The following is a 27216-nucleotide window of genomic DNA, read 5'->3' as shown; positions in this document are numbered from 1 at the left end:
GTGTTGAAAAATTCATTTTTCTTATGAGCTTTGATCAAACGACATTATACAAACACATCTCAAGCTACATATTTAACATAACTAAGAAACGAGAAGAAGCCGAACAAATGTATTAGAATAGTTTTAGAATTTATGTTTTAGATTAGTCTTAGAAACCATGCGTGTTATGTGCGCTAGAAAGTTTTCTTTTTTGAAGGGGAGGAGGGTGGTGCATATGAAATTGCATGTTAGCATGAACTGAAATGCAATGTGAAAAATACATGCAAATTATATACAGCCAGTGTCAACACGAAATGTTTTTTTCTTTTTCCAGTGGAAATTTCACTGGTTTTAGATGGTTTAGAACAAGAAAAGGGAATATAAGTCCGGACTTGAGTCCGGGCATTTAGGTTTTTTATGGACTTGGACCTAAACATTTCTAGGTCCAATTCCAAGTCCGGGCTTTAGGTACGCACCACTAGAAGTGCCTAATGTTGAAACGCGCCCGTCTTTCCATGCGTCATTGTAACAGGGAGGCCTCTACTCAAATTGCAGCCACTTAGGCATGACATTTAGATATTGGAGAACCAAATCCCATATCGGCTGTTAGAAATACATCCACACCGCAAAATCATAAATAGTTAAGCACTAACAAAAGTGAAGCGCAGCCATGGACACTTATAATTGTAGGCCTACAAGGAAATGTCCTAACCATTAGCATTGCAGGGAAGATCCTTTGGGGGACATCCAAACGCACGAGGGTGCTCAAGCCTAGGAACATTAGTACTGTGTTTCTGATACGGTCCTGAGAAAAATCAGGGTTTGTTCTCCCTTTTTTTTACCTCCATGCAATTTCATGGAGGTTATGTTTTCAGCCGCGTTTGTCTGTCTGTCTGTCTGTCTGTCTGTCTGTCTGCCTGTCAACAAGATCACAAAGAAACACAAGAACGGCTAGATGGATTGGTTTCATACTTGGCGTGTTGGTAGGGTGTGGTGAAAGCTGGAAATGATGAGATTTTGGGCCCCTAGCTACGTCTTTGGTACTGCAGCGTAACTTTCGGTTATAATATCTCGCGTTCTGAACAAGCTATTGTCACGATTTTGGGGTGTTAGGTGCTCTTGTTGTTTTTCTTTTCTTTAAATTTCAGTTGACGCGATCCAACAAACTACAATTAAACAATGTAAAACTGTATCAGAACATTGGTATTTCTAACAATCTAAAAGCATAAATGTACACCATCCACAGATATACATCGTGCACGCACAGTTATTTCGATAAACTGTTCAGAGAAGTTATTTTCACTGCACATTCTTACATCGATTGTCCGAAGCCGTGATCCGTAACCAGAATGAAAATCTGCAAGACTACGTGGAATTCTGGTTTGTTTCATTACTCAGATGCCTGATAAAAAGCTTTATGTTTCTTGCTAGTGGTTGATAAAAAAAGGGTTAGGATTGGCAGTTAAATTAACGGTAAAAGGAAACAAAACATTACATAAGAACTCTCCCGCTGTTTCACAATACAGCAAGTTCTTATTCACATTTACTCCTTTTTACAGATAGTTCCAAAGGCCGTCTGAATGTCCCATGAGTATCATTAGGTTGTTGTTTACTTGCTTGCTGCACTTTTAAGAATGTGGGGGGTTTATTTCACGATTGTCCTTGAAGATAATAGCTGTATAAGAACGTTTCGGGTTCAATAGTTTCCGCCTTTTAACTTGTGGAAAGTATTTCTGTATGTGTGTGTGACGTATCATACGGCATCATATCTTATGATATCATATCATATCATATTATGTAACAACTGTATCATATGATCTCACCAGGAATTCCGGTTCTCTCGGAGTTGTTGAAGTTGCACGAAAAACGATTCGCAATATACAAACAAAACATCAAATATGATGTTTATTTAATTCTTCTTTTATCGATCTAGGTCACGCATAATTCCCATTTTATCGATTCTGATGTATCTGATAAAAAGAGTAATTTGAGATGAAAGAGTGTTTAGTTTACTATAGAGGAATGGATTGAGAAGGAAGTTTTGTGATGTATACACCTTTCTCACGCGGCGGCCATGATATGTCTAAAACGAGTTCAATGAGGCAAAGGAAAGACTATCAATCATAATTAGCAGTTCAACCAATAATAGCCTGCCAATTAGGAAAGCAACCAATAAGAGATTCGGCTACATGTCTGTCAAATATTTGCATTATCATGTTTTTATTTTGCATCTCTTAATGGACTGTGGGATCAGGCTACGCCTACTATAAACTGCTACATCTTTTGGTGCATAACACTTGTTATGATATTTATTATTTGATCTTATATTGCGAAAATCTGTGTTGTTTGGAGGTAATCTAAATGGGAGCTAACTTTAGAAATAATTTCTGTCTGCTTGCCTCATTGACCTCGTCTTCGATCTATCATGGACGCCGCGTGAGAAAGGTGTATACTGCGGTCAGGCGTTGGTGACATGAGGGGGCCTCTTGCGAAAAGCCGTTAATTGAAGTTATACACACCATGGATATCGTTTCAGAGGATGTAGAGTTTTGTGACATTTTTTTGCCCAAAGAAGAAAGAATTGTGCTCGCAGAAGAAAGCAAAACCATCTCCAGAAGAAAAAAAAACACTGTGTCTATTGCATCTGCGGTCATAAAAGTCTTGTAGATTCGCGTTTATACCCAATGGTACTCTCCTAATTGACGAATGACACCATAACTGCTTTTCTTGTCACAGTTGATGATCCTCTTGGTCTCCGTGGTGGGCCATCCTACTGTCCTGGCATCAACGTATCCTCACGACCGCCTCCCTCATGGACAACACAACCGGCAATCAATCAACCAGCTCATCACCAAGGTTACAAGATCAGCCAATCAGGGACCACACAGTCCTACCCTAATGGGAAGTGACGTCACAAAGAATGCAGCAAACAGGAAGTGGCTTGGGGACGAAGATCAGTCCATGACGCAGACAAGTCCCCCAGCGGTAACCAATCAGATGGAAGTCGGAAGAAGTTATGGAAGAGGAAACGCCGTGAGACCATGGGCACCGGACGAGATGACAGGAGCTAACGCTCCTAGGTACCAAAAACGGTTGAGACGTCAGCTTTCTGACGCCGTCAAGGCATCAGTTCCTCACACAGGTGTAATAAGAGAGATCACAGGTGATCCACGTCTTAAGAAGTTACAGCACGATGGAAGACGCAAAACGAAGACGACAGGATATCCAGGACGCGATGTTAAGGAGCCTCCTCCCTTGCCATCAAATCGCCAAGGAGGAAACACATTAAGAAGCTTGCCCAACAAAGTCTTTACGACAGGAAGGAAAGATCAGAACAGAGGAGTCGTGAGCTGGCCAACTCTCTGTCACAGTGAGGGGTAAGGAGATGATCCTATTAACTTTCCTGCGCAATGATTGGTTCATCCATAGTGAATTTGCATAACTACCACTACACATTATGACTCTTGTAACGAGACCTCTCGTGGTAGCTTACACACGTTTTGTTTGTTATTCATCATTTCATGTATTTCGGGTCATATCGCATATGCATGTTTTTCTGATGAGCAAATCTCCATTTTTTTTACACAGTTGCAGTATCCGTAAATGGCCAAAAGATTTGAAAGATTCAGAGAAGTCAAAGTTGTACCAAATATGCCCAACGTGTCATTGGAGCCACCTGGCGGAAATGGCTGGTAAGGCAGAATCGAGCGATGATATGAACGGCGCCAAAGAGCAAGTAGTCAACGTCCCTCTTGCAACCAATGAGAGGATTCGTAACAGAAGGTACGGTATCTCTACGCCTGGAGAAGATGGCATCCAGCCCAGCAATCCTGACCAACAACGTCAGCCATTGGACGAAAATGCGGTCTCACTCCCCATCATCGAGAAGCAAAGCCAATCGTGGAACCTGACCCATAATCAGTGGAAGCGGGCTCGCACGCAGAAACAACATGACAAAGCTCCTCCAATCAGAGGTCAATACAAGGAGAGATGGATAAGACTCGTATTTCTAGGCAAACGAGAGCTTGACATTTGGCCAATGTCCTTTGTTACTAGCGATGACAATAGACAAATCTATGACAATGTCTGGAAACTTGAAAAAGAAACGGATTTTTGGAATATTTTTGCATTTAGTTACCCCGATAGCAAACGTTCTGAGCTTGAGAGTGTTGTAACAAAGCCACTGAGCCAGAAGCGGTCACAATTTGTCAGTCGCTTTGGAAAGAAAAGTCTGTTGCCAAATTTCGTGAACCCTTTCTCAAAAAGGCGTTTTGTAATGCGTTTGGGAAAAAGAGATCTTTCGGAAAAATTTCCCCGGACACTTTGGAACTGGCAGCGCAGGTCGTGGAATTTCATGACTCGCTTTGGAAGACGGGAGCCAGGAGCTTTATTTCCGAGCCGTTTCAGAAAACGAAACAACCGCTGGGTTGACGACTTGTTTGCAAGCCGGTTTGGAAAACGAAACGCCAGTTGGAACCAAGACGACGCCAGAGGCAGTTTCGGCAAACGAAGCAACCCTCTGGACAACGACAAGTTTACCAGTCGTTTTGGAAAACGAAGGGTTAATGGAAATGAGGACAACTTCACCAGCCGTTTCGGAAAACGAGAAAACCGAGGGGCCATCAGCCAGTTTGCCAGTAGGTTCGGAAAACGAAGTTACAGGTTTGATCAAGACGACTTTACAAGCCGCTTTGGGAAACGAATCGGGAACCATGTTGTAGCAGAACTGTTCGCAAGTCGGTTTGGAAAACGAGACAACAGTTGGGATGAAGCTGACTTGACAAGCCGTTTCGAAAAACGAGGCCCCCATGCGGTTGATGATCTGTTTGCAAGCCGGTTCGGAAAACGAGGCAACAGTTGGGATGAAGAGGAAGATACAAACCATTTCGGGACACGAAATGACCGTTGGGTCGGCGACAAGTTTTCCAGTCGGTTTGGAAAGCGAGGCGACAGTTGGAATAAAGATGGCGACTTCACAAGTCGTTTCGGGAAACGGAATGGCGGCAAAAACGTCGACTACTTTGCCAGTCGATTTGGAAAACGAACAGGCGGTGAGATTGAGGACGACTCTTCCAGAAAACGAGACCTTCAAAATAACAAGTTGATCTTCATGCAGCGGTTTGGAACACGAAACAATTTTGAAAAGATCTCCGACAAAGTCAGCCACCATGACGTTCCAAATGAAAAAGGTTGGAAACCAGAAGGTCAAATCAAACAGGTGAAGAGGTCACATCCAACAGAACAGGTAATCAGAATTGATCGTAGGAGTATCGACAAAAAACCTATAAGGGGTCGATTGATCCTTCTAGGTCGTGGTCAGGACAACCAACATTCACGGTTACCTCTTCTTAACCATCGGGGAGAACCATCCCAAGACTGCCTTGGCTTAGTGCATAATTCAAGCTGCGACGCTCCAACGCACAGAGAACGTCGATCAGTAATACCACCGGATAACGGCAGTACTTTAGAAGCTTTCCAGACCCCAGATGGTAAGTCAAAGCTTCCAATACTAACCACCCCCGAAGCGATTCACAAAGGCTCGGACTCAAAACCTCCTCTGATCGGCACGATTTCTGGCCAAGTTCATCAGCATCAGAGAGCCAAACGCGGCATCTTTGGGCTTAAAAAGAAGTACCTGCGTCCCGTCATCCGGCTAGGCAAGAAGTGGAGAATCGGAAAATATCTCTCTGGCGATGACAGCATAAGGGCTAAGGGGAGATACCAGTCCGTGGGTAGAAACTACTCGGGGCCTCAGAAGAGAGCACTGAATGGCCGCATTCTGCGACTGGGGAAAAGAGCGAAGAAAGAATGGAAGATTCCCAAGGCGTACATCGTAGCTCACGTCCATGGTCCATTCCGTAAGGTTTTGAACAACAGTGGACAGAGACAGCGTTCTCTTAGCGACAATCTGCCTACACATGAACACATGACGACGATTCCTGGAGACCACCATGATGCCCTCCCACCCTTCAAGCGTACGCATAGTTCTAGAAAGAGCACTTCCCCAGATAACACGAATCATATCAAACTATCGAAAACAGGAGGCGACATCCTCAACAATGGGCATCCTCGTCAAGGCATTAAGCCTCACAAAAATCAAGAACAGATAGAACAGCATTGGAGTCCACATGACATCATTGTACGCAAGTCTAATTCAGCTAAATCAGAGGCCAATCATCCTAGTCCACTACTCCCTGGCAAAGGTAAGGAAAGAGAAGCCACCGAGAAAAGGACGAACATAAAAACTAGAAATAGTACCCATGGTAACAACGTATTTCTTATCGAAGGATTTGACGAGGAATTGGTCAAAGCGCAACGTCTACCCGAGACTTACTCAAAAGGGACTTGGGACGGTGGGACGGCGGACTGATATGTCCAAAAATCAATGTAAAACGTCATGCCAAATGACGTCATACTATTGATGAAAAGAAAACGGCCTTGCCAGACTGGGCGATACGTTTATGAAGGTTAGACATCCAGGTAAACATTACTCAAATACAATTCAATCTCTACAACTGGATGAAAACGGAGAATTACTTCAGGACGTTTTGAGTGATATCTATCACTCTTCTTCAGCGTCACTAGAAGGCTGAACGATATACAAGAATAAATTACAGTCAGATTAGTGTTCATTCAAAGATATTGAGGCCAAAGAGCCCAGACCAAAGACAACTACAGATAGGCCAAGACAAGTGGTCAAGCTGAGGTAGTGGTCATACCTGATGGTCAGTAGACCCACCTTGTACGGTGTCAACCAATGTACGGCACAGTCAGTACACCCTATGTTGTTACACCGGGAACTAAAAACATTTAAAAAGGCAAATAAAAAAAGTAAAAAAACTTCATCAAGACTGATGTGTTCATTGTTGTCAACGTCCTTCAATGGGTAAAGTTATCTTTCGCTATAGGAAGTCCATATCTAGTTTATTATCGATTAATTGACATGAAATAGCTGATGACAGTTGACTAAGTCCACAACAACATTCTCTACACCCGGTATGTGTAAATAAAATTAGATATTTTTCTCGTTTGAAAGAAAATCTTTTCTGTATGAGATTAAATCATTGCTGCTGGAGGAAGACGCCATGTTAGACACGCCCTAAAGCTCACGCCCTCGTTTTCGCGAGTTTTAAAATGGCTACAGTCTTGGATAACAAAGATTTTTATACACAACCAAGTGTTTTAATCAAGATCTTCGTCGTTTTGATGATCGTCTGTCACTTTCCTCAGATCAATTCTGACGTTCTGTTGTGGTCTGCAGGTAGGTGTCGCTGTTAACAGATGCGGTCCCAAACGTATTTACAAATACACGTAGAAAGTCCATGTGCTGGCTTATTTTTCGTTAATTGTGTCGTTTGGCTGCCATTGTTCTTTGGAAGAGTAAGATATTACTAGTAGCCACAAGTAAAGCTTCAGGGTAATTCGCAACAATATCTTTTGGATGTAATCTTAACGCAGTTAGTCAGCTCTTTGTGGATCTTAAAACCCTTGTCCTGCTAGGTCCGTTTATAAACGGGATCGACATATTTAAGCCATGGCATGCTGAGCTGTATTGTCATGAGTTTGGGATATTTCTCATGTAAAAGTTACACACCGCTGCAAAGCCCAACGAATGGGGGAGTAAATCTGCAGCAGCAGCACAGAACAGGTCAAGTTTTACGTATCTGATGAAGCCATCAGGTATAGGAGGTTGAATCCGTCAAAAATAGCCAGCAGGACAGATACCACGTTTTGCTTCGAATATGATGTTATGCAATAAGTTGCCATATGTAGTACATTTATTTCACTATAACAAGGATGCAGCATCTGGTTAATCAATATATTATAACCCATCTGTTCCCCAACAGTTGTACTGAACCCTGTGCTGTGCACACCAGACAGATTGTTGATTTTCACGCAGTTTCTGGAATTAACTACAGCGGTTTTAAGACTTGGTGGTTCTCTCGTGGTGCAGGGCTATTAATTAATAAAGTTTTAGCTCCTTTTTTTAAGAATGTAGAAGGAATGCTCATTGACGAATATAGTTGAGTTGAAAAGATACCCCCAAAACACACAACCCTCCGTTTGATGATTTGTTTGTTTGTTTGTTTGTTTGTTAGTTTGAACCTTTATTTATTTATGAGAAGCTCAAATCGGCCAGCAGGCCGCTATTCATTGAGGTCATAATAGAGGTAAGGGTCAGATACAATGTAATAAAGCTACAGGCAACCGATTACGCTAAAAGGCTGACAGCCGTTTGGCATTGTCGGTTGGCGGTGATTGAATCCCACTGTTACAGTATATGGTTTGACGTAATGATGGTATGCCACAAGGGTGATCCAGTGAGTGGGTGGTGTGGGCGATAGACAAATGCTGCAACCGTAACTTGTGACGACATAATAAAGGAGGAACTGGGGGAGGATACAGGAGGTGGTCGTTCATTTGTTTGACAGTTTGTTAAATCACACTTGTAGTGCTGTTTCAGTAGCGGGGTATATTTCTACAGCTAGCCCTTCCCACTAAACGAGCCCGAGGCACAGGTCTTTTAGAACACCGTGGACCCACATTTTACGTTCCTAAAGGTGGTATCTCACTGCACTTAGAGAACCGGTGCGGCACTGCAGGGTTTGAAAGATCCTCAACGAATTTCAGAGATAAAGAACGAATTTTCGTACGTTTTTTGTATTTTGTTGTCTTCTAAATTATACTTTTACGTATTACGAAATATCTAAATTATTAAAGAAATAACACAACAGTGCCGCAGTAAACGAACCCCACACAGTGCCGCACGGGTGCCCCAAGTGCAGTGAGATGCCACCTTTGCGACAAAAGGGTGCAACACAACGCCCTACGTATTTAACCGTGGTCTCAGTTACTAAATAATTGGATTCAGGAGCTCAACTGTGAAGCTACCAATAGTTGATCAGCTACAGTGTGAAAGTAACAATAAATTTTTAAAGTGACATCTGGCGTCTATTACTATATGTGTGCAAAGTTATAGCTATCGTGAAACCTAAGAAGGAACCAAATCAAACAAAACACAAGTAAATTTCAGTGTGGTTACTGAGTGTTGAAGCATTTGAAGAAACACAGAGTCATCAGAAGTTTGTCATCATGCCTCTATAACGCGAAGGAAAATATTGGTAGACATTGTATTCCGTGGGAAACCTAAATAATGACAAACGAACTGTCCCTTGTTTCATAGCACGTGCAATAAGCCATATTTCCGAGAATATTTTGGTGAGTCACTGGGAAACAAAGTTCTTTCTACAGAAACCAAGTGTTTTAGTCAAACTGTAGTTTTTGTGACCGTCTGTCACATTCGTCATGGCAATATTGACTGTTTCTGTTACGCACTGCAGGTAGGTGTCGCTTCTTACAAATGTGGACACAAACGTAAAGTAAGTAAACATCAATGTGTATGGTGTTTAAACTCTACGTTTAAAAGCGACGCCTAGCTGCAGGGCGTAATAGAAGCAGTTAGTATTGTCATGGGGAAGGTGTGAAACTGTTACCGAAACGTCGTTTGAACACAAAATTAAACGTTACTGTAGTTATGCACAACAAGCGATATTGCAGTCGGATCTAGCATATCTATCCTAAACCATTGTCGGCCCTGTAATTTAAGATGTCACAAATACACTAGTCCTGTTATTTCATACTAATGCAAATGCAATGTACACACACGAAGTTGAGCGTTAAGGTTTCAAAGCAGATTATTTCTGTCTTAGCCGGTTGATACAGCACATGCTCCTTCTAAACACATTATCATAACTATCATTGTTCTGTTTTTTTATATTTCACATGATCATGCCGTGTCGTGATGGATGACTTTTAAGGCTTGATACATTCAAAGCCCTTTTCCTGTTAGCTATACTGTTTGTTGTTACATTGTTTTGTGGTTGACTGAACGTGTGAATTTTACATCTTATGTGTTCTCATTTCTCCGTCTTATAACGGTCATTGTCCATCCAGTGTGTCCTGTGCAGAATCATGAGTTAATATCGTCGATTGATCTAGCCTGGGCTCCAGCCGTTTTATAGCTCCCGAGTGTCTTCTGTCCTCTCGAAGTATTTGCGGAGAGAACAGAAGAGACTAGGGAGCTGCAATACGGATGTATACCAGGCTATGATTGATCTGTTGTTCTAAACTCCGATCAGGCGTTTGGAAATCCCGGATGTAGGCCTTGCAAAATTCCAGTCTTTAGCGCCAAGTCGCTGCTTTCCGGTGTTGAATTCGGGCTTGGTCAGCCAACCGTCTTCTGCAGCAGGAAAAAAAAATGTCGAGCATTAGTAGAATATTTTCAACAAATGTACGATCATCGTGATAGCCTCTTTATTTAATTAGCAGACTTCTAGCGGGGCCGCTTTTATTTTATGGGGTTAGGGGCGCTAATTGGCTTGTTTCAAAGTAGGCTCGAATGCCACGGGAAAGGGTGTTTGCCGCGGATGGAAGTTTGTCTAGAAAGAAGAGAGGGAGTTTCCCTCGAAAGGAAAACTCCTTAGCCAACTTTGAAACGAAGACGACGAAAAGTTTCAATGAGAGCATGCATGCGTGCACGACGGAGAAAAAATTACAGGCTATACATTGTTCTTTGTTGAAGAGCCTGTATTTCTTCCATTTGGAACCTCTCTCTGCTGCCTAATCAAATAACCAATACGAATTTGGTACCAACCTTAGCAGGCTTGGGGTTAAGAAAAATTTCGTTTTCGAGAAATCGGACGACTTTGAGGAGCTGTAACTTTGACTCACCGTTTCTGTCCAAGAGAGAGAAGATCTCGGCAGCAGGCCATCCGGATAACATTTCCTCAACACGATGCCATTCGTCGGACGACACTTTTCCGTCTAAGTCTACATCGTACGTCCTGATATAAAACATATTGTTCATTTATATTCAGAATTTTAAATACATGTTCCATGTGTATCCCTACAGAGAACAAGTCTATGTCATAAGCCCTAGTATGAAACATGTTGTTCGCTTATGTTCAGAATTTCTAATACCCCTTCCATGTTTAGCCCTACAAAGAACTAGAAGTCTAGTAAGTGGTATAAAATAATGAATATCTATCTTTCTTGCAATGTTTATTCCTAATAATCATCTCAGACCTTCTACAAATCAATGATTACTAGAAGTCAATTGAACGAAGTCTTTTTGGTAAAGGTGGTAAGTTATATTGTAATTTCAATCATGGCCGTTTCAATGGTGCCGCATTTATTGACTATCATATGAAATAAACATGGAAATGGAAATTGAAGATGTTGAATGGTTACTAGCCATTTTCTTCCAACAGTGACTGTTTTAAAGGTAGAGAACGTACCTCAAAATTTTCGATGTCAGGCAGCACATGTTGGTCACACAAGCCTGGTCTAGTCTCGTGTTCTCTCGCGAGATGGAGACTAGGCCATTCTCCGTGACCAAGATGTGTTGTCAGACATCGACAATTTGGAGGTACGTATTCTACCTTTAAAACAGTTACTATTGGAAGAAAATTGCTAGCAATTATACACATACGTGACTGATGAACCTCCTCAACAATGAAGACGTTGAAGTTTAAACATGACGTAGGGATAAGTCACATGTACACATCCATATTGCCGACTCCACATGTACAGTATATCTGTATGTGCGAGCATGAACTTGAATGTGTAGAAATGTGAAAATGTGGGTTTCTTACCTAAATGGTGGCCTTCTCGCTGGGCGCTTCCACTCTCCGGATTTCCCCACACGAATCAGCTGACCGGCATGGAAAGGAGCAACGCAGCGGTGACCAAAGGCGTTCATAATCAGCATGAGGCTCAGCACAGACACGCACCAATCTGGGGAGACAGGGGAAGTCAGTTAGAGTACTGTGGACACCGCTGCCACCAGTGTAATACATAATGCGATAGTGGGTAGTACCAAAGTTCCACCGTTGCCACGAGTGTATTACATGTACAATGTCATTATAGATATACTGGAAGTGTGAAGTTCCCACCGCTGCCACCAGTGTAATACACAATTGGCATTGTGGGTAGTGTGAAACTTCTACCGTTGCCTCAAGCTAGTGTAATACATTTGTATACATGTATGTACTAGTATACAATGCCATTGTAGGTATAGTATGAAAGTACCACCGCTGCCACTAGTGTATTGCAAAAAGGGATCGTGAGAAGTATAAAAAGTTCTGCCGTTGTCATTAGTGTAATACAAGTAGTAGTATACAATGTCATTGCGGGTATACCGGAAGTATGAAGTACCACCAGAATAATACACAAATGGAATTGCAGGTTGTATGAAAGTTCCACTTTTGCCACCAATGTAATACACATGTGCATTGTGGTTATACCGGAAGTATGAAGGTAACGCCGCTGCCACCAGTGTAATACACAATTGCATTGTAGCTAGTGTGGAAGTTCCACCGTTGCCTCAAGTATGATACACAATGGCATTGTGGGTATACCGGAAGTGTGTAAATACCATCGCTGCCACCATACACAAAGGGATTGTGGGTTTTGTGAGTGTCCTTGTATACAGTGCGACCGCTGCCACCAGCGTAATACACAAAGGCATTGTGGGTAATTTTAAAGCTCTTAAGCTGCCATCTGTATAATACGCAATGGCATTATGGGTAGTGTGAAAGTCCCAAAGCTTGACCGGTGTAATACACATTGGCATTGTGGGTAGCTCTGGCGTCCAATCACCAATGTGATATTGCAATTATGCTTTAAATCACCATAACACTGTAATATCAAGATGTTTACTTTATTCATTTATTGATTGAGATTCTCCTTATACAATGACAATGGAGGGTATGGCGGAACAGCTGTCAGAAGACACATTTTTAAAAAGCCATACCGAAATCATAACAATGAAACATAAGATAATGATATACATAAATACAATATAAGAACAAATAGCGTAATCAACATAAAGCTCAAATCAGAATAAATCAACTTAACAACACACATACATTATTAAGTCAAATCTATAGAATAGTTATTAGATAGGACAAATTAGCATGGTCTTGTAGCAAGGCAAATGGCGCAAGCGCATGACAATGACCACGTACAGGTCTGCTCTAAGCTGAAGGTTTGTCAGTCTCTACCAGACTCCGGGTCGCTGGAAAACCGTAGAAATGGAACAAATAGAGGAGTAAGCCGGCCAGAGGAGTGCAGCCGGCCAGGGAACAGTACGCGACCTACGGCTATTCTCCTCTGGCCGGCTTACTCCTCTATTTGTTCAATTTCTACGGTTTTCCAGTGACGCGGAGTCTGGTAGAGACTATAGTACTAAGGGTTTGTCGGAATCTGTTTTGCACGAATGAGGGAGTATTCGTCTGAAGGCAGTCACATACCGGAAGTATGAAAGGAGAGAGATAGCTACTCCAATTATCTAAGGGTGAGAGCACCTGTGTACCAGTAAGGTAATATGTGGTAATGGATTGGCGTGGAATTGCAGTCACATCTGCTTAGTTTATCCTATGATGAGCGAGGTAAAAGGAATCGCATGCGAGATGAAGGGGCAGATCTAAAATTTCTGGTATGTTTGTTTGAACTAACGTTTGAACATTTATCTATTCATGAGAAGCTAAAATCGACCTGCAAGTCACTTGTCGTTGAGGTAATGAGGAAGGTAAGGGTCAGATATCATATAAGAGAGATACAGATTACATCCATTTAGAGTCCTATTAGATCTGTCGACATAGGTATAGCAAAATATTAATAATGCTCTTCTCTTTCGCAGGCCTTCTGGGAACGCAGGATTTATTTTGGTGGGATTTTGAACATGGGCTAGCGTTCAAGGCAGGCGTAAACGATCACTTAAACATAAGAAAAACTTGTCCATGAATCACTAATCAGCGCAAAATACTGACGCCGGTGCTCTTAGAGGGATGAATAATATAAATATAGAAGCTGGATCAGATATACAAATTCTTCCGCGAACAGGGTCCGTAGTAGTATTTTAAAACACTTAGAAACTTGTTAATGTTACGCCTCTCCTTATATTCTAACTTTCAATTAGATTTCAAACAACACTTTTGAAGAATGTTACATAAATCATGTCGACGTTATCTCGTTGCTAAAAATTGATAAGTTTCATTCGGGTGGTTCTGTTCTAAAAAATCTCTTAAACTTGAACTTAAAAGCTTTGTGTCGACTATTACGACAGAAAACTTGACATCTTTAGAAAAACATTTGACATCTCCGTTACATCATTATACACGACAACCCCCTATCATAGGGATGTTCTTGTGGATCAACTGGTAGCAGCCTCCTGGCTCCAATCAGTTAGTAGTTGCAAGACCTTGGTTCAAACATGGGTAGGGCATCCCGGTTCGGGGTGCACCCGTCTTTGGTAATTGACGTAATAAAGTCAATCTATCTTTAATACATGGGAACGACGAGCAATCCCTCCCTATAAGAAGATACACTGATACGGAAACAGCGAGGAAACTTGACACTAGACACTAGAGATTCTGCCGCCGGGACTGTCTTTCGGCTAGTTTCGCACCAGGTAAGATTTTTACGCTGTGCGAGTATAATTATATTAGGAATATGATTTCTGATACTATTGATGTTCGTCCATCGGGAGTCGATAAGGACCTTGACTTCAGATTAGTTCAGGTAGGCTATCAAGATTGATAACATTTAAATGTTGCGAAACGACTTATATCTTGTTGCGAAATGACTTGTACCTTGTTGCTAACTGACGTTTTCGAACTGGCATTGTTGCGAAACAACCTGTAACCGAGGGGACCAAATGAACGAACACGCCCACATCGTGGGAGTAACGCAAGGTCTTCTTAAATTCCAGGAAACGGCATGAAGATCAATATCTCACCTGGTGTGCTCAGCATGTCTGTCAACAAGAGACAGATGGATTTTAAACTCGATCTAAGTGTATACATGGTGTATAACTGTTGTCAAAATAGAATAAAAGTATTACACATGTCAGATTGATGCATAAGTTTGATGCAAAACTTATATTCCTGCCCGCAAAGAACATTCATGTTTTGTTATAGAGTACGACTAATGTATTGAATGGGAATATCCGTCGAATAAGTCACCCTTCCCAAAATGACCTAAAACATGTGTATCATTATATACATGTGAAATGTTAGCTTCAAAATATCAGCTTAAGTTTGTTGTATGAAATTTTAGAATGTGATTTTTGTTGCAAAATATTTCCTTCCTGATGATATTTCAAAGGAAAGTGACTTCAAACTGGTGAAGTCACCGATTCAACCGACAAAGTTTTCAGAGTACGAGTCTATCTGTGATAGGGGATAGGGTGTAAGGAAAATTAAGTATGATAAAATCAACGTATAATAGGGTTGTCCCTCCTAAATGTCTAGTCAATTGAACGATTTTAGATGACAATCATAATAGGAAACATATTCTAGTCTCCCATTGATAAATTCTTAAATTCAAGTCGTTCTATTGATATATCGAAAGTGACATGAATCGAAGTTGAAATGTTCTCAATTGTCTTCGCAAGGAGTTACTTTAAATTTGTTTCGATCAGAATCTCTTCGGATTCATTCAAATGGTAACAGAAAGAAGAGTCCTGCATTTACAGATTTTCTCCAAGACTAGATGGCTCTATTAACTACGACGTATTTCTTCAAAACACTACGTAAAAGAAACCTTTACATCAATCAGGCTCACAACTGTGTCTTTTCCATTATCTTCCTATGTTGTTTTTTCTGTTCGAATTTCTCAAGAGGGTTTCTAATGGTTTTAAAAAGCGCCAACAAAAAGACCGTGTCTACGTTACGTATAAATCATATAAATCCACTGATCTTTTGCAGCCTCAAACGTGAAGGACACAGCAGAGCTGTGAGCGTGGTAAGGTGCCCATGATAGTCATTACAGACAATTAGAGGCCACTTGGACGTCTGGTTTCAATACGTCCCTGCGTCATATGGTGTTCCTACGGGTAAACGTACTTTTGCGTTAGTGCGTTGGCAGGTAAATAGAGTCATCGTCTTACCCCTTTGATTGCGTCAATGTCTAATTCAATTTGTATTGTCTGTATAGTGTCTGTCACTGTCGGCAGTGCTAGCAATTTGGTGCCCCTGTCCTTGGTACTGAATGATTTAACTACAAGACTGACGCACCTGTCCTTGGTGCTGAATGATATAGCTACAAGACTGGTGCCCCTGTCCTTGGCACTGAATGATTTAACTACAAGACTGGCGCCACTGTCCTTGGTTCTGAATGATTTAACTACAAGATTGGTTCCCCTGTCCTTGGTGCTGAATGATATAGCTACAAGACTTGTGCACTTGTCCTTGGTGCTGAATGATATAGCTACAAGACTGGTGCCCCTGTCCTTGGTGGTAAATGATATAGCTACAAGACTGGTGCCCCTGTCCTTGGTGCTGAATGATAAACCTACAAGACTGGTGCCCCTGTCCTTGGTGCTGAATGATATAGCTACAAGACTTGTGCACTTGTCCTTGGTGCTGAATCATATATCTACAAGACTGGCGCCCCTGTCCTTGGTGCTGAATGATATATCTACAAGACTGGTGTCCCTGTCCTTGGTGCTGAATGATAAACCTACAAGACTGGTGCCCCTGTCCTTGGTGCTGAATGATATAACTACAAGACTTGTGCACTTGTCCTTGGTGCTGAATGATATAGCTACAAGACTGGTGCCCCTGTCCTTGGTACTGAATGATTTAACTACAAGACTGGCGCCCCTGTCCTTGGTTCTGAATGATTTAACTACAAGATTGGTGCCCCTGTACTTGGTACAGTATGATATAGCTACAAGACTGGTGCCCCCGTACTTGGTCCTAAATGATAAAGCTACAAGACTGGTGCCCCCGTCCTTGGTGTTAAATGATATAGCTACAAGACTGGTGCCCCTATCCTTGGTGCTGAATGCTAAACCTACAAGACTGGTGCCCCTGTCCTTGGTGCTGAATGATATAGCCACAAGACTGGTGCCCCTGTCCTTGGTGCTGAATGATATATCTACAAGACTGGTGCCCCTGTCCTTGGTGCTGAATAATATAGCTACAAGACTTGTGCACTTGTCCTTGGTGCTGAATGATATAGCTACAAGACTGGTGCCCCTGTCCTTGGTGCTGAATGATATATCTACAAGACTGGTGCCCCTGTCCTTGGTACTGAATGATTTAACTACAAGACTGGCGCCCCTGTCCTTGGTTCTGAATGATTTAACTACAAGACTGGTGCCCCTGTCCTTGGTGCTGAATCATATATCTACAAGACTGGTGCCCCTGTCCTTGGTACTGAATGATAAACCTACAAGACTGGTGCCCCTGTCCTTGGTGCTGAATCATATATCTACAAGACTGGTGCCCCTGTCCTTGGTGCTGAATCATATATCTACAAGATTGGTGCCCCTGTCCTTGGTGCTGAATGATAAACCTACAAGACTGGTGCCCCTGTCCTTGGTGCTGAATCATATATCTACAAGACTTGTGCCCCTGTCCTTGGTGCTGAATCATATATCTACAAGACTGGTGCCCCTGTCCTTGGTACTGAATGATTTAACTACAAGACTGGTGCCCCTGTCCTTGGTACTGAATGATTTAACTACAAGACTGGCGCCCCTGTCCTTGGTACTGAATGATTTAACTACAAGACTGGCGCCCCTGTCCTTTGTGCTGAATCATATATCTACAAGACTGGTGCCCCTGTCCTTGGTGCTGAATGATAAACCAACAAGACTGGTGCCCCTGTCCTTGGTGCTGAATGATACAGCTACAACACTGCTGTTACTATCCTTGGTGCTGAATGATAAACCAACAAGACTGGTGCCCCTGTCCTTGGTGCTGAATGATACAGCTACAACACTGCTGTTACTATCCTTGGTACTGAATGATATAGCTAAATTACTGGTATCAGTTTTTCTAATGCGGTTGTTTAAAATTCCCAGCCCTATTGGATACGGGGGGGGGGGTGATGGGCATTCAACTAGCACAGCGTATTGGGCCACTAGATTCACTCGCACAAATATGTGGTAGCCTATCAATAAGTGGCGTGCGATTTCACTTTAGAAGCCGCCAACAAATTTGCTGACGTTACTCCAAGGCATTATTGTTATCACTTCAATCTCGGACACTAGAGGTCTAACGACTACATAATTTGCAGTCAGTCCCTGATCCCACATATCTTATCGTTTCACATAAAACCATTAACGTTATTCTCTGATCACTGCATGGTTTGGGCATTAATCCAATCAAAATCAACAAATCACTCCTATCAAGAAAGCCGGAAAATATCAAATGCAAAACCTCTCCCCAAACAGTATAAATGGAACGATAAATCAGCCCAGAAGTTTCTTTCTTCTCTCGGCCAGTCTCATTTCGTCGACAGACTACGTTTACTTTGTTCTAATGTTCCAAACAACATAAACAGCACTTCGGAAATCGATGATTATGTGTCTGAGTTTGGTTCCATTCTGAGAGAAGCAGGTGATCAGTCGCTATGTTTGAAAAGGGTAAGGAAACGCCCACGTAAAAGACAAAACAAGAAATGGTTTGACAAAACCTGCATGGAAATGAAAAGGGAAGTGAAAAACATAGCATCTTTACTGGAAAAAAATCCTTCGAATCCAGACATAAGGGGTAGATTCTTCAGAAGTAAAAAAGAATATAAGAAATTGTTAAAAAAGAAAAAACGAGATTTCCACCAACAAATCATGGATCAATTGTCTTCACTAAAGGAAAGAAACCCGAGTGCATTCTGGAACTTGATAAATAAACTGAAACCAGGAAAGCCAAATGACGATAACCAGATTACAGAAGAGGAATGGGTAAATCACTTCAAGAATCTTGACAAATTTCCTGATAGCTCTACAGACAACGACCTTCCCAGTGAAAACGTTCAAACAGACTTTTCGAACACCCCACCAAACTCGTCAGAACTAGATTCCGCAATTACTCCAGAAGAATTGGACACCGCAGTTTTAAAACTAAAAAACAATAAGTCAAGCGGCAATGACAGAATTTTGAATGAAATGCTAAAATCTGGTAAAATGTTGCTTAAAGAACCTATACTCCACTTGTTTAACACTTGCTTACAAAATGGTCATTTTCCGCAAGAATGGTCAGTAAGTCATATTGTTCCTATCCACAAGTCAGGAGACACCTCCCTGCCAGATAACTACAGAGGGATTTCTATAATCAGCTGTTTAGGGAAATTATTTTCCTCCATTCTAAATTCACGCCTTGTCAAATACGCAGAACACAATAACCTCTTCCAGCCACACCAAGCAGGCTTCAGACAAACTTTAGAACTACCGATAATCTGTTTGTTTTAAGTACACTAGTTAGCAAATATCTAAACAAAAATCGTCAACTTTACGCTTGCTTCATTGATTTTAGCAAAGCATTTGATTCTGTTTGGAGAAACGGCCTCTTGTTTAAATTGAGTAAGCTCGGTATTGGTGGTAAATTTCTAAAAGTAATAGAAGGCATGTATTCAAAGACTATAAACTGCGTTAAATCTAAAAATGGATTGACTGAAACTTTTGTTACTAATTGTGGTGTGAGACAAGGGTGTAATTTAAGCCCTACATTATTTAACCTTTTTCTTAGCGATATTGTGTCCCAATTTGACGGTGCTCCCTGTAATCCTCCATTTATGTACAACAAAACTGTCCCTTGCTTGTTGTATGCTGACGACTTGGTAATTTTTTCCGAGTCCAAACAGGGATTACAGCATTCCTTGAACAATCTGGAAAATTATTGTGCACTTTGGAAATTAAAAGTAAATCTTAGGAAAACAAAAATTATTGTATTTAAAAAGGGTGGCAGTCTACCTAAAAACTGTTCTCTCCTGTTTGATAATCGTGAAATAGAAATTGTAACTTGTTATACTTATCTCGGTATTATTGTGAGTGCAGCTGGCACGTTTAAAGCTAACAACAAATACCTGAGTGGCAAAGGTCTGAAGGCTTTATTCGGAATAAAACAATCTTTAGATAAAGCCACCGCCTCATTACCAGTTAGAAACAAACTTTTCGATGCATGTGTCAAACCTATTCTACTTTATGGCTCAGAAATCTGGGGCGCATTAAAAAGCCCTAAAACCTGTCCCATTGAATCTGTTCACCTTAAATTCTGCAAACAAGCACTAAATATCCCCAGACCAGCATCTAACCTTGCCACAAGAGCGGAATTAGGGAGGTACCCCATTCAACTGGAAGCCTCCCTGAACGCTATCAAACACTTTCTAAGAATCCGTCAAAACGTGCCAGCTGACAGTCTACAAGCCGACGCCCTATCTTGTCAATTACAACTAGATGCAAATGGAAACAAGTGCTGGGCGTCCGGCGTTCGTAAGATACTGGAGGAATGCGGTTTTGCCTACATATGGAGATCTCAGATATCTCTAGGAACAAACCTATTACCTATAACCAACGCCATCAGCCAACGATTAAAGGATATTTATATTCAAACATTTAAAGCTGAAATACACAATGACAACCGGGACAAATCTTTCGGTAACAAATTACGAACCTATAGATTATTCAAGACTATTTATAAAGAAGAAGAATATCTGATGGTGAAAAACATACAACACAGAGTGGCTGTCACTAAACTCCGGATTAGTTGCCACAAGTTACATATCGAAACTGGAAGGCACAACCGCACCCCTCTGCAGCATAGAGTCTGCCAATTTTGTGATTTGCAACAAGTAGAAGATGAACAGCATTTTATTTTACACTGTAAACTGTACCATAATGAACGGATTGTGCTTTATGAATATATAAGAAAAGAGTTCCCATATTTTGAACACCTTAATGCAACGGATAAATTTCTATTTTTGATGCGCCTAGACAAACCCTGTATATCAAACATTATCTGTTCCTATATCTACACCTGTACAAAGAAGCGAGAAGATGTCGACCATCCTGTTAGCTTAGTACCTTCAGCTAGTTAATTGTATCTTGTTGTTTTTGCATATGTTTGTTATGTCTGTTATCAGTCATGTCTGTTATCAGTGACCTGTACCTAGCCCGTCGAGGCATGAATGTACAATAAAGGTCTTTCATTCATTCATATAACCCAAATCGTACTGAGAATGCGCGTATAGCATTACATGTAGCAGGCCTTCGTATCAAGTACTATACCCAAGGCAAGGGCCATGTCTAAAAAGAAGACTCGCAGAAAATCCGAAGAAGATCAATTCGGCATTCATCAGAATTGCACTTAGTGTCTGTCATTCGCCTTGCTGATCCCAGACTAATGCTGCGAGTTATTTAAAAGAAAGGTCAGCCTGAACCAGGGCTCTAGCCAGCGTCCGTTTTTCCGTCAATTGACGGAAATTTGCTGCGTGTGACGAAAAAATTTTTAAAACCAATCCGTCAACCTTGCCGGACAAAAATCCTTGGTTGAAGCTACAGGCGGCTTGGGGACGCCGTCCACGGCCGTAAAAGCCACACACTGTTTGTTTTGCTATTGTTATTATTGTTGACGAAGTGTGTCGGCGCCCTATAGCATGCGATAATCTCATTAAAAACCCGTTTTTCAAGGTCTCAGTTCAGTCTTTCTAAGAGTGTTTTCGCGACAATGGGAATTGGCTGACGGGGAAAAAATTCGAGCTGGCTAGAGCCCTGGCCTGAACTCAGGTGTCAATTGATTTAAAAGTTGAATCCAGAGACCATTGATTGAAATTCAAAAAAAATTGAAAGTCAAATCCGGGGACATCTGGCCATTTGGACCTGTAAATACTTTTATTCCTCTTTTCTCTAATCCCTTTGTTGTACCGACTCCCAGCAAGGATTTCTCTCAAAGAACATTATAAATCAATTAAATCCCGCTAGTATGTTGACAAAAGCCAGGGGAAACAAGTTTTATCCTTAAAATGAATACCAGAGGGTCGTTCACACGTAAAACACTATAAGTAGAATAATAACAGACCACAGTAATGGAATAGCATTGTAGGATTGACCGCAAATACTAGGGTTGTGATCTAGTAAAGTAGTTCGGCTAATGTATAAATAAAGACGCGCTTTCCTTAAGTTAAAAAAAACCTTAAGATCGCTAAAAAAGTTTTCACTTCTGCGTCAATGGTAAAATGATAACATAGTGTGCGCGATACAAAAGTCTTTATTCAAAATAATCAAAAGTAATCGATACAGTACATTTAAGAATTGTGAAACCTGCATCATTACGCTCGTAGTCTCTCACAAATCGTTGGATGTGTAAACAACTAAAGATTAAAGAGAACTAAACTTATAGATAACATTATTTCTTTGATAACTGGCGGTGGCTATGTATTCCTAATGGACACGCCACCTGCTAACGTTACCGACAAACATAAAGCTTCAAAATTACATTCATGTGAATATGTAACATCTATTATCATAATACCGGTACGTTTACGACGATTTCTCTAGCCATACTGATTTGACAAATTGTCAACGCATCATTTTCTCCAGTTACATGTTGCTGTTATAGGTTACCCTTGCCACTTCTTCTGTGTAACATTTCTGCCACTCTTGTCCTGCTAAAAGCGTAATATTTTAATTGTAACACGCCGCGGAATTACACGGCGAACGGGCGCGTGGTTGGGAGGGGGTAAAAAATACCGGTAGGAAGAAACACGGCACAATTAACTGCCGCTATGTACATTTATACATCCTCTGATGTTCCTTCCTTTTCTGTCAGTAAATGCATAAAACATAAACCTGCATGAGCATACAAAATGTCATGAGAAAACGGACGTACACTGTCAAGAATTTTCATTTAACTTCTGTCCGTCACAACCGCTATGACGTAACACTTCACTGCTAGCGTAGATATAAAAATGGCGGGAAAATGGCCGCGTACGTTCAATTTTGCCCATTCAGTCGTAGATCCGGGCTGTTATGCAACGGTTCTTCACACTTTTACATGAGTTGTAGGTCACCAACAGAAATTCAAGATTGTTGTTGAATCATGTTCGTCTTGTGCCGTGAGCATGTGTAATTATGATCTATATAAATTTGGCAATGAATGTGACAGTGTGTTCGTCCCACGACGAGCTGCCTACCCCGAAATTTAAAAAAAAGTATACTGAAAACTTTTGGCCTTGTTGTCTTCGAATGCATTGTTATCGATGCTTTGTAAATGGTGTATTGGACACCTAGATGTCTGAAGTGTGCACAGCTCAGAAATAACTATTGTTGCATGTGTAGATCTCTTTAAGTTCCAGTATTTTTAATCTACCAGTATAAGTCTTACTACCGGTATTATGCCAATGCATGTTAACACAAGAACGTGTTTTTCACTACACTTTGATTCTGCGCAATGTTTTGAACTAAAGTAGAGGACCAACAAAGTAACCATGACCTTCCCATTCTTTTGACCTTCACATTCACATGTGCATAACCGAACAGAAAGCTACTTCTTTTTCAAGTCGTGAAATCCACAAATTCTCACAGAAAAAAATCGACATGTCTTCATACACAGGTACGGCTCCAAATCTGACCTCCTTTTAGAGAGGATGAAATGACCAACGAAACTAGGAACGGTTGCGGTCTATGGACCCTGAGCTTCTGTTCTACTACGTTTTGTACCATGTATATGTAATGATATATGCTCATAGATTTATTAGGACTTGATGTAATCTGCATCTCTGTTATATTTTGTCTAGTTTGACCCTTACCTCCCTCATGACCTCAATGAAAAGCGTCCTTCAGACCGATTTGAGCTTCTCATGAATGACTAAAATGAAGGTTCTGTGAGGTTGTTACCATTTGACATACAGGGACATCCTTAAACTGTATGCAACATGTGTCACCCATACTATCCCTGTTTTTATGTTTGTTTTATTAAGTAAGATCTCCATTGGTATTACAATGGTGTCACACTAATCTTCCTGGAGTCCATTCACTCCATTGACATTGATAAATGTTATGATCAAAACAATATATGGTGGACAATTTTACCTGTCATAAAATCAAAGTAAAACCATCGATCATATGTGCCCCAGCCCATGCTTGCTTTGCCATACTTACGCAGGTTCACAGCTATGGATCGAAATCCCCTGCGAACCATAACCTCTTTCCCTATAGGATATGTAAGGGAAATCCAGTCTTGTTCTATAGCCCGGGAGGAGATTCTCAGAAGAGGCCTAGAAATAGCATTTCGTAGCCCACACCGTAGTTATCTATTTCACTATCATAGAATGATAGCTTGGTGTCTCCCGATCATTTTAAGGCATGTTGCTCCATAGTCCAGATGGGTCATCATGCTTCTAGGGCTCTTTATGCAAATTTATGCAAATTAGGCTAATGTGCACAGAATTGAAAATAAAGCAGCATAACGTGAGTACCACTTGTCGAAATGACATCAGACTTGGTGAAAGTCACGTTGAAATCAGAAAAAAATGACAGGTATCGATTGACATTCATTTGACCAGAGGATTCATTCCCGCTATGGTCTACAGCAGAGGACCTGGAAGTCATGACCATTCTTATCTAGAATTCCCTTGTCTTCAAAAAGTTTTATTTTGTAGAGTTATTATTGTATCTCCTTTCTGCAACAGAGGAACTAGAGGCTGTGATCATTCTTATTATCAAGAGTTCCCTCGCCATCTGAGGCTCACAAAGTTTGATTGTTAGCTAGAGAGACAGTCTTTACAATCTGTGCTCGACAGACATTACCTATTTATGCAATTTTATCCCGCAGCATCCACTTATTACCTTTGCTAAGAAGGTTATCTTTTCTGCACTTATCTGTCTACCAAGACGATAATTGGAGGATGCATGAATGGATTGTCTTGACATTTACTATGTGGGTAGCTGTTAATGAGACCTCATAATCCTTAGCTTTTGAGCCTCCTAGCGTCTTTTTATGGTACTAAAGATATTTTGATGTCTCGTGATATCAGGCTGCAAGTCCACTCGAATACTGATGAAGTCTCAAGGCACAATTCTTCATTCACTTTTGGCCGGATAAAAGTTACTCTGTGTTGATAAAAATCATTCTAAAGCAAATTTGGACTGTAATCCCCAACACTAATATATAAAATTGGAATTCTCCAAATATTTGACAAGTAATACGAAATTTACCGCTCAAAGTGTCAGAGAAGCGATTGGTTGCGTATTTCTTTGATGCTTACATTTGACAGTCGATCAAAAATTGGATAAGCCCATTTTTTGTGTTGGAATTTACAGTTCAATTTATTTCAGAATCGTTTTAGGTCAATTTTAATTTGATGTTTTTTTTAAATGGTGGCTATCACCGCTTAGCATTATCGTTTATCCAAATATGACTAATGATAAGACGGCTTTGCTAATGCAAGAAATATACCAGTACATACTTGTAGTCTCTAGACGGAGGGCAGGTTTTGAACTTGAGACCGAAATGAACTTGTGAAGCGTTTGAACCTCCTTACCGTGAATCCAACCAGTAATCCTCTCAACTAATAAAATTACGATTCTGCCCTAAACAGGAGAATATGGTAACAGGTTTATAGTCTCTAGATCCAGGGCAAGTTATGTGCTTGAAACCGAAATGAACTCGTGAAGCGTCTGGACCACCTAAACATGAGGCACCCAGAAATAATCCTCTCAACCCATATTTAGATATAAGTAATAGAGTTAGGATTCTGCCCTAAACAGAAGAATGGTAACAGGTTTATAGTCTCTAGTTCCAGGGCAAGTTCTGCGCTTGATAACAAAATCAAACCAGAGGAATTTGAACCTCCTCATGGTGAATACACCCAGAAATCCTCTCAGCCGATATTTAGATATAAGTAATAAAGTTAGGATTCTGCCCTAAACAGAAGAATGGTAACAGGTTTATAGTCTCTAGATCCAAGGCAAGTTCTGCACTTGAAACCGAAATGAACTCGTGAAGCGTTTGAACCTCCTTACCGTGAATACACCCAGAAATCATCTCAACCAATGTTTATATATGAGTAAATACATATTAATAATATTATGATTCTGCCCTAAACAGAAGAATGGTAGCAGGTTTAGTCTCTAAATCCAGGACAAGTTCTGCGCTTGATAACGAAATGAAACCATAGGCATTTGGAGTTCCTCATCATTAGATATGAGTTACAAAATGAAGATTCTGTCGTAAACAGAAGAGTGGTAACAGGCTTATAGTCTCTAGATTTAGGGTAAGTTCTTGATCACGAAATCAAACCAGAGGCGTTTGGACTTCCTCATCGTGAATCTACCAGGAGATCCCCCAAAGGGAACGTTACTGCCTAATCATGACCCAATCTTGTGATCCTCTGAAGCAACGATCAACTGTATCATCCTCCAATTACGGTTACCCTTGTCATGACCTTTAGAATCCATTTGATTTGAACAATTCTCGCACAACCTGACCTTGTTTTTGGTCAGACCTCTCTCGTGTTTACTTCGTTCGATCTAGATGATGATGCCAATGAACTAGCTGTCTAATGTTTTGATCCTAACTTCGGCGTATCACTGTTATGAATTGGAGGCATCTTTCATCTGTACTTTTCGGTCACTCCTTACAAAAATCGAGGAAGTGTATTTTCTCTAACATTGACGCAGAAGGCATTGTGTGCATGCTGTGTAGCACAAGGAACGCACAATATGTTTCGGTATTTTATCGTCGTCGAACTTTGGACTGGCGCATACAACAGCCTGTAAGCACATCATACCCAGAAAGAAAAGTGCTACAGTAGAAGCCAGGTAATTGCACGCCGGATAACCGCACACTTCTGTTAATTGCACGGAATCCTAAAATCCTAAAACAGTGTGGTCCAGCAAGATAACTTCGCATTATTGCACCAGTCGGATAATTGCACGAAATTCACTGGCAAATAGGCCGTGCAATTAAGCGGCTACTACTGTATATAAAAAAGATGAAAAAACAAAATGCAATATGTGGCGTAACCAAAAAGATATCCTTCATGCTGACCAATACAGCTTTCAGCCGTTAGTGTGAACGACCAAAAAATAGCTTGTTTTAGTTAAACAAAAAACGCTCTAGTTCACCCAATAGATTACCTAAATGACCTTACATCGTTTCATTGTCTCACAAAACATACTGTAGCCACATAGATGTTAATGTCTATGAAAAAACAAGAGAAGTTACTGGAACTTACCCCGTGGTGCCATCTTCTCGAATGTCTACTGTTATCTCTGGCACGTGGCTTCCGACAGTTGTAAGGTAGCGGGCATACGCGTATTAATACAACTATTTAGGGTCATTCCATTAGGAGAGTAATGGGGGTGTTGCCTCAATATATTCAGTCGTCCTTTCTTTTTGGCTGTAAGGGGAGTACATGACTTGTTCTAAACGATGAATGGATATCAAT

At 41.0% G+C, this 27216-nt stretch overlaps 2 protein-coding genes and 1 long non-coding RNA gene across 3 annotated transcripts in view; 1 reads left to right on the top strand and 2 right to left on the bottom strand.

The window, feature by feature from the left end:
* The window catches only part of LOC118403972, a 16300-nt gene extending 11783 nt beyond the window's left edge, over positions 1-4517 (bottom strand). The window contains exon 1 of the long non-coding RNA XR_004829724.1: positions 4508-4517. This is a non-coding gene — a long non-coding RNA (uncharacterized LOC118403972). The remainder of the gene's footprint in view (positions 1-4507) is intronic.
* LOC118403971 lies at positions 2091-6793 on the top strand. Its single transcript, XM_035802875.1, has 2 exons — positions 2091-3356; positions 3568-6793. The coding sequence occupies exons 1-2, from the start codon at positions 2719-2721 to the stop codon at positions 6347-6349; spliced, it is 3420 nt and encodes a 1139-aa protein (XP_035658768.1). The 5' UTR covers positions 2091-2718; the 3' UTR covers positions 6350-6793.
* Positions 6794-9746: 2953 nt separating this feature from the next.
* On the bottom strand, positions 9747-27069 carry LOC118432684. The gene is made up of 4 exons (XM_035844294.1): positions 27004-27069; positions 11634-11775; positions 10711-10823; positions 9747-10219 (listed from the first exon to the last, which is right to left on the bottom strand). The coding sequence occupies exons 1-4, from the start codon at positions 27014-27016 to the stop codon at positions 10104-10106; spliced, it is 384 nt and encodes a 127-aa protein (XP_035700187.1). The 5' UTR covers positions 27017-27069; the 3' UTR covers positions 9747-10103.
* Between the last annotated feature and the right edge of the window lie 147 nt (positions 27070-27216).

Source organism: Branchiostoma floridae, chromosome 16 (genome assembly GCF_000003815.2).
Source record: "Branchiostoma floridae strain S238N-H82 chromosome 16, Bfl_VNyyK, whole genome shotgun sequence".
Lineage (NCBI taxonomy): Eukaryota > Metazoa > Chordata > Leptocardii > Amphioxiformes > Branchiostomatidae > Branchiostoma > Branchiostoma floridae.
The sequence above is the reverse complement of the archived record's forward strand: the minus strand, read 5'-3'. Positions and strand labels throughout refer to the sequence as shown.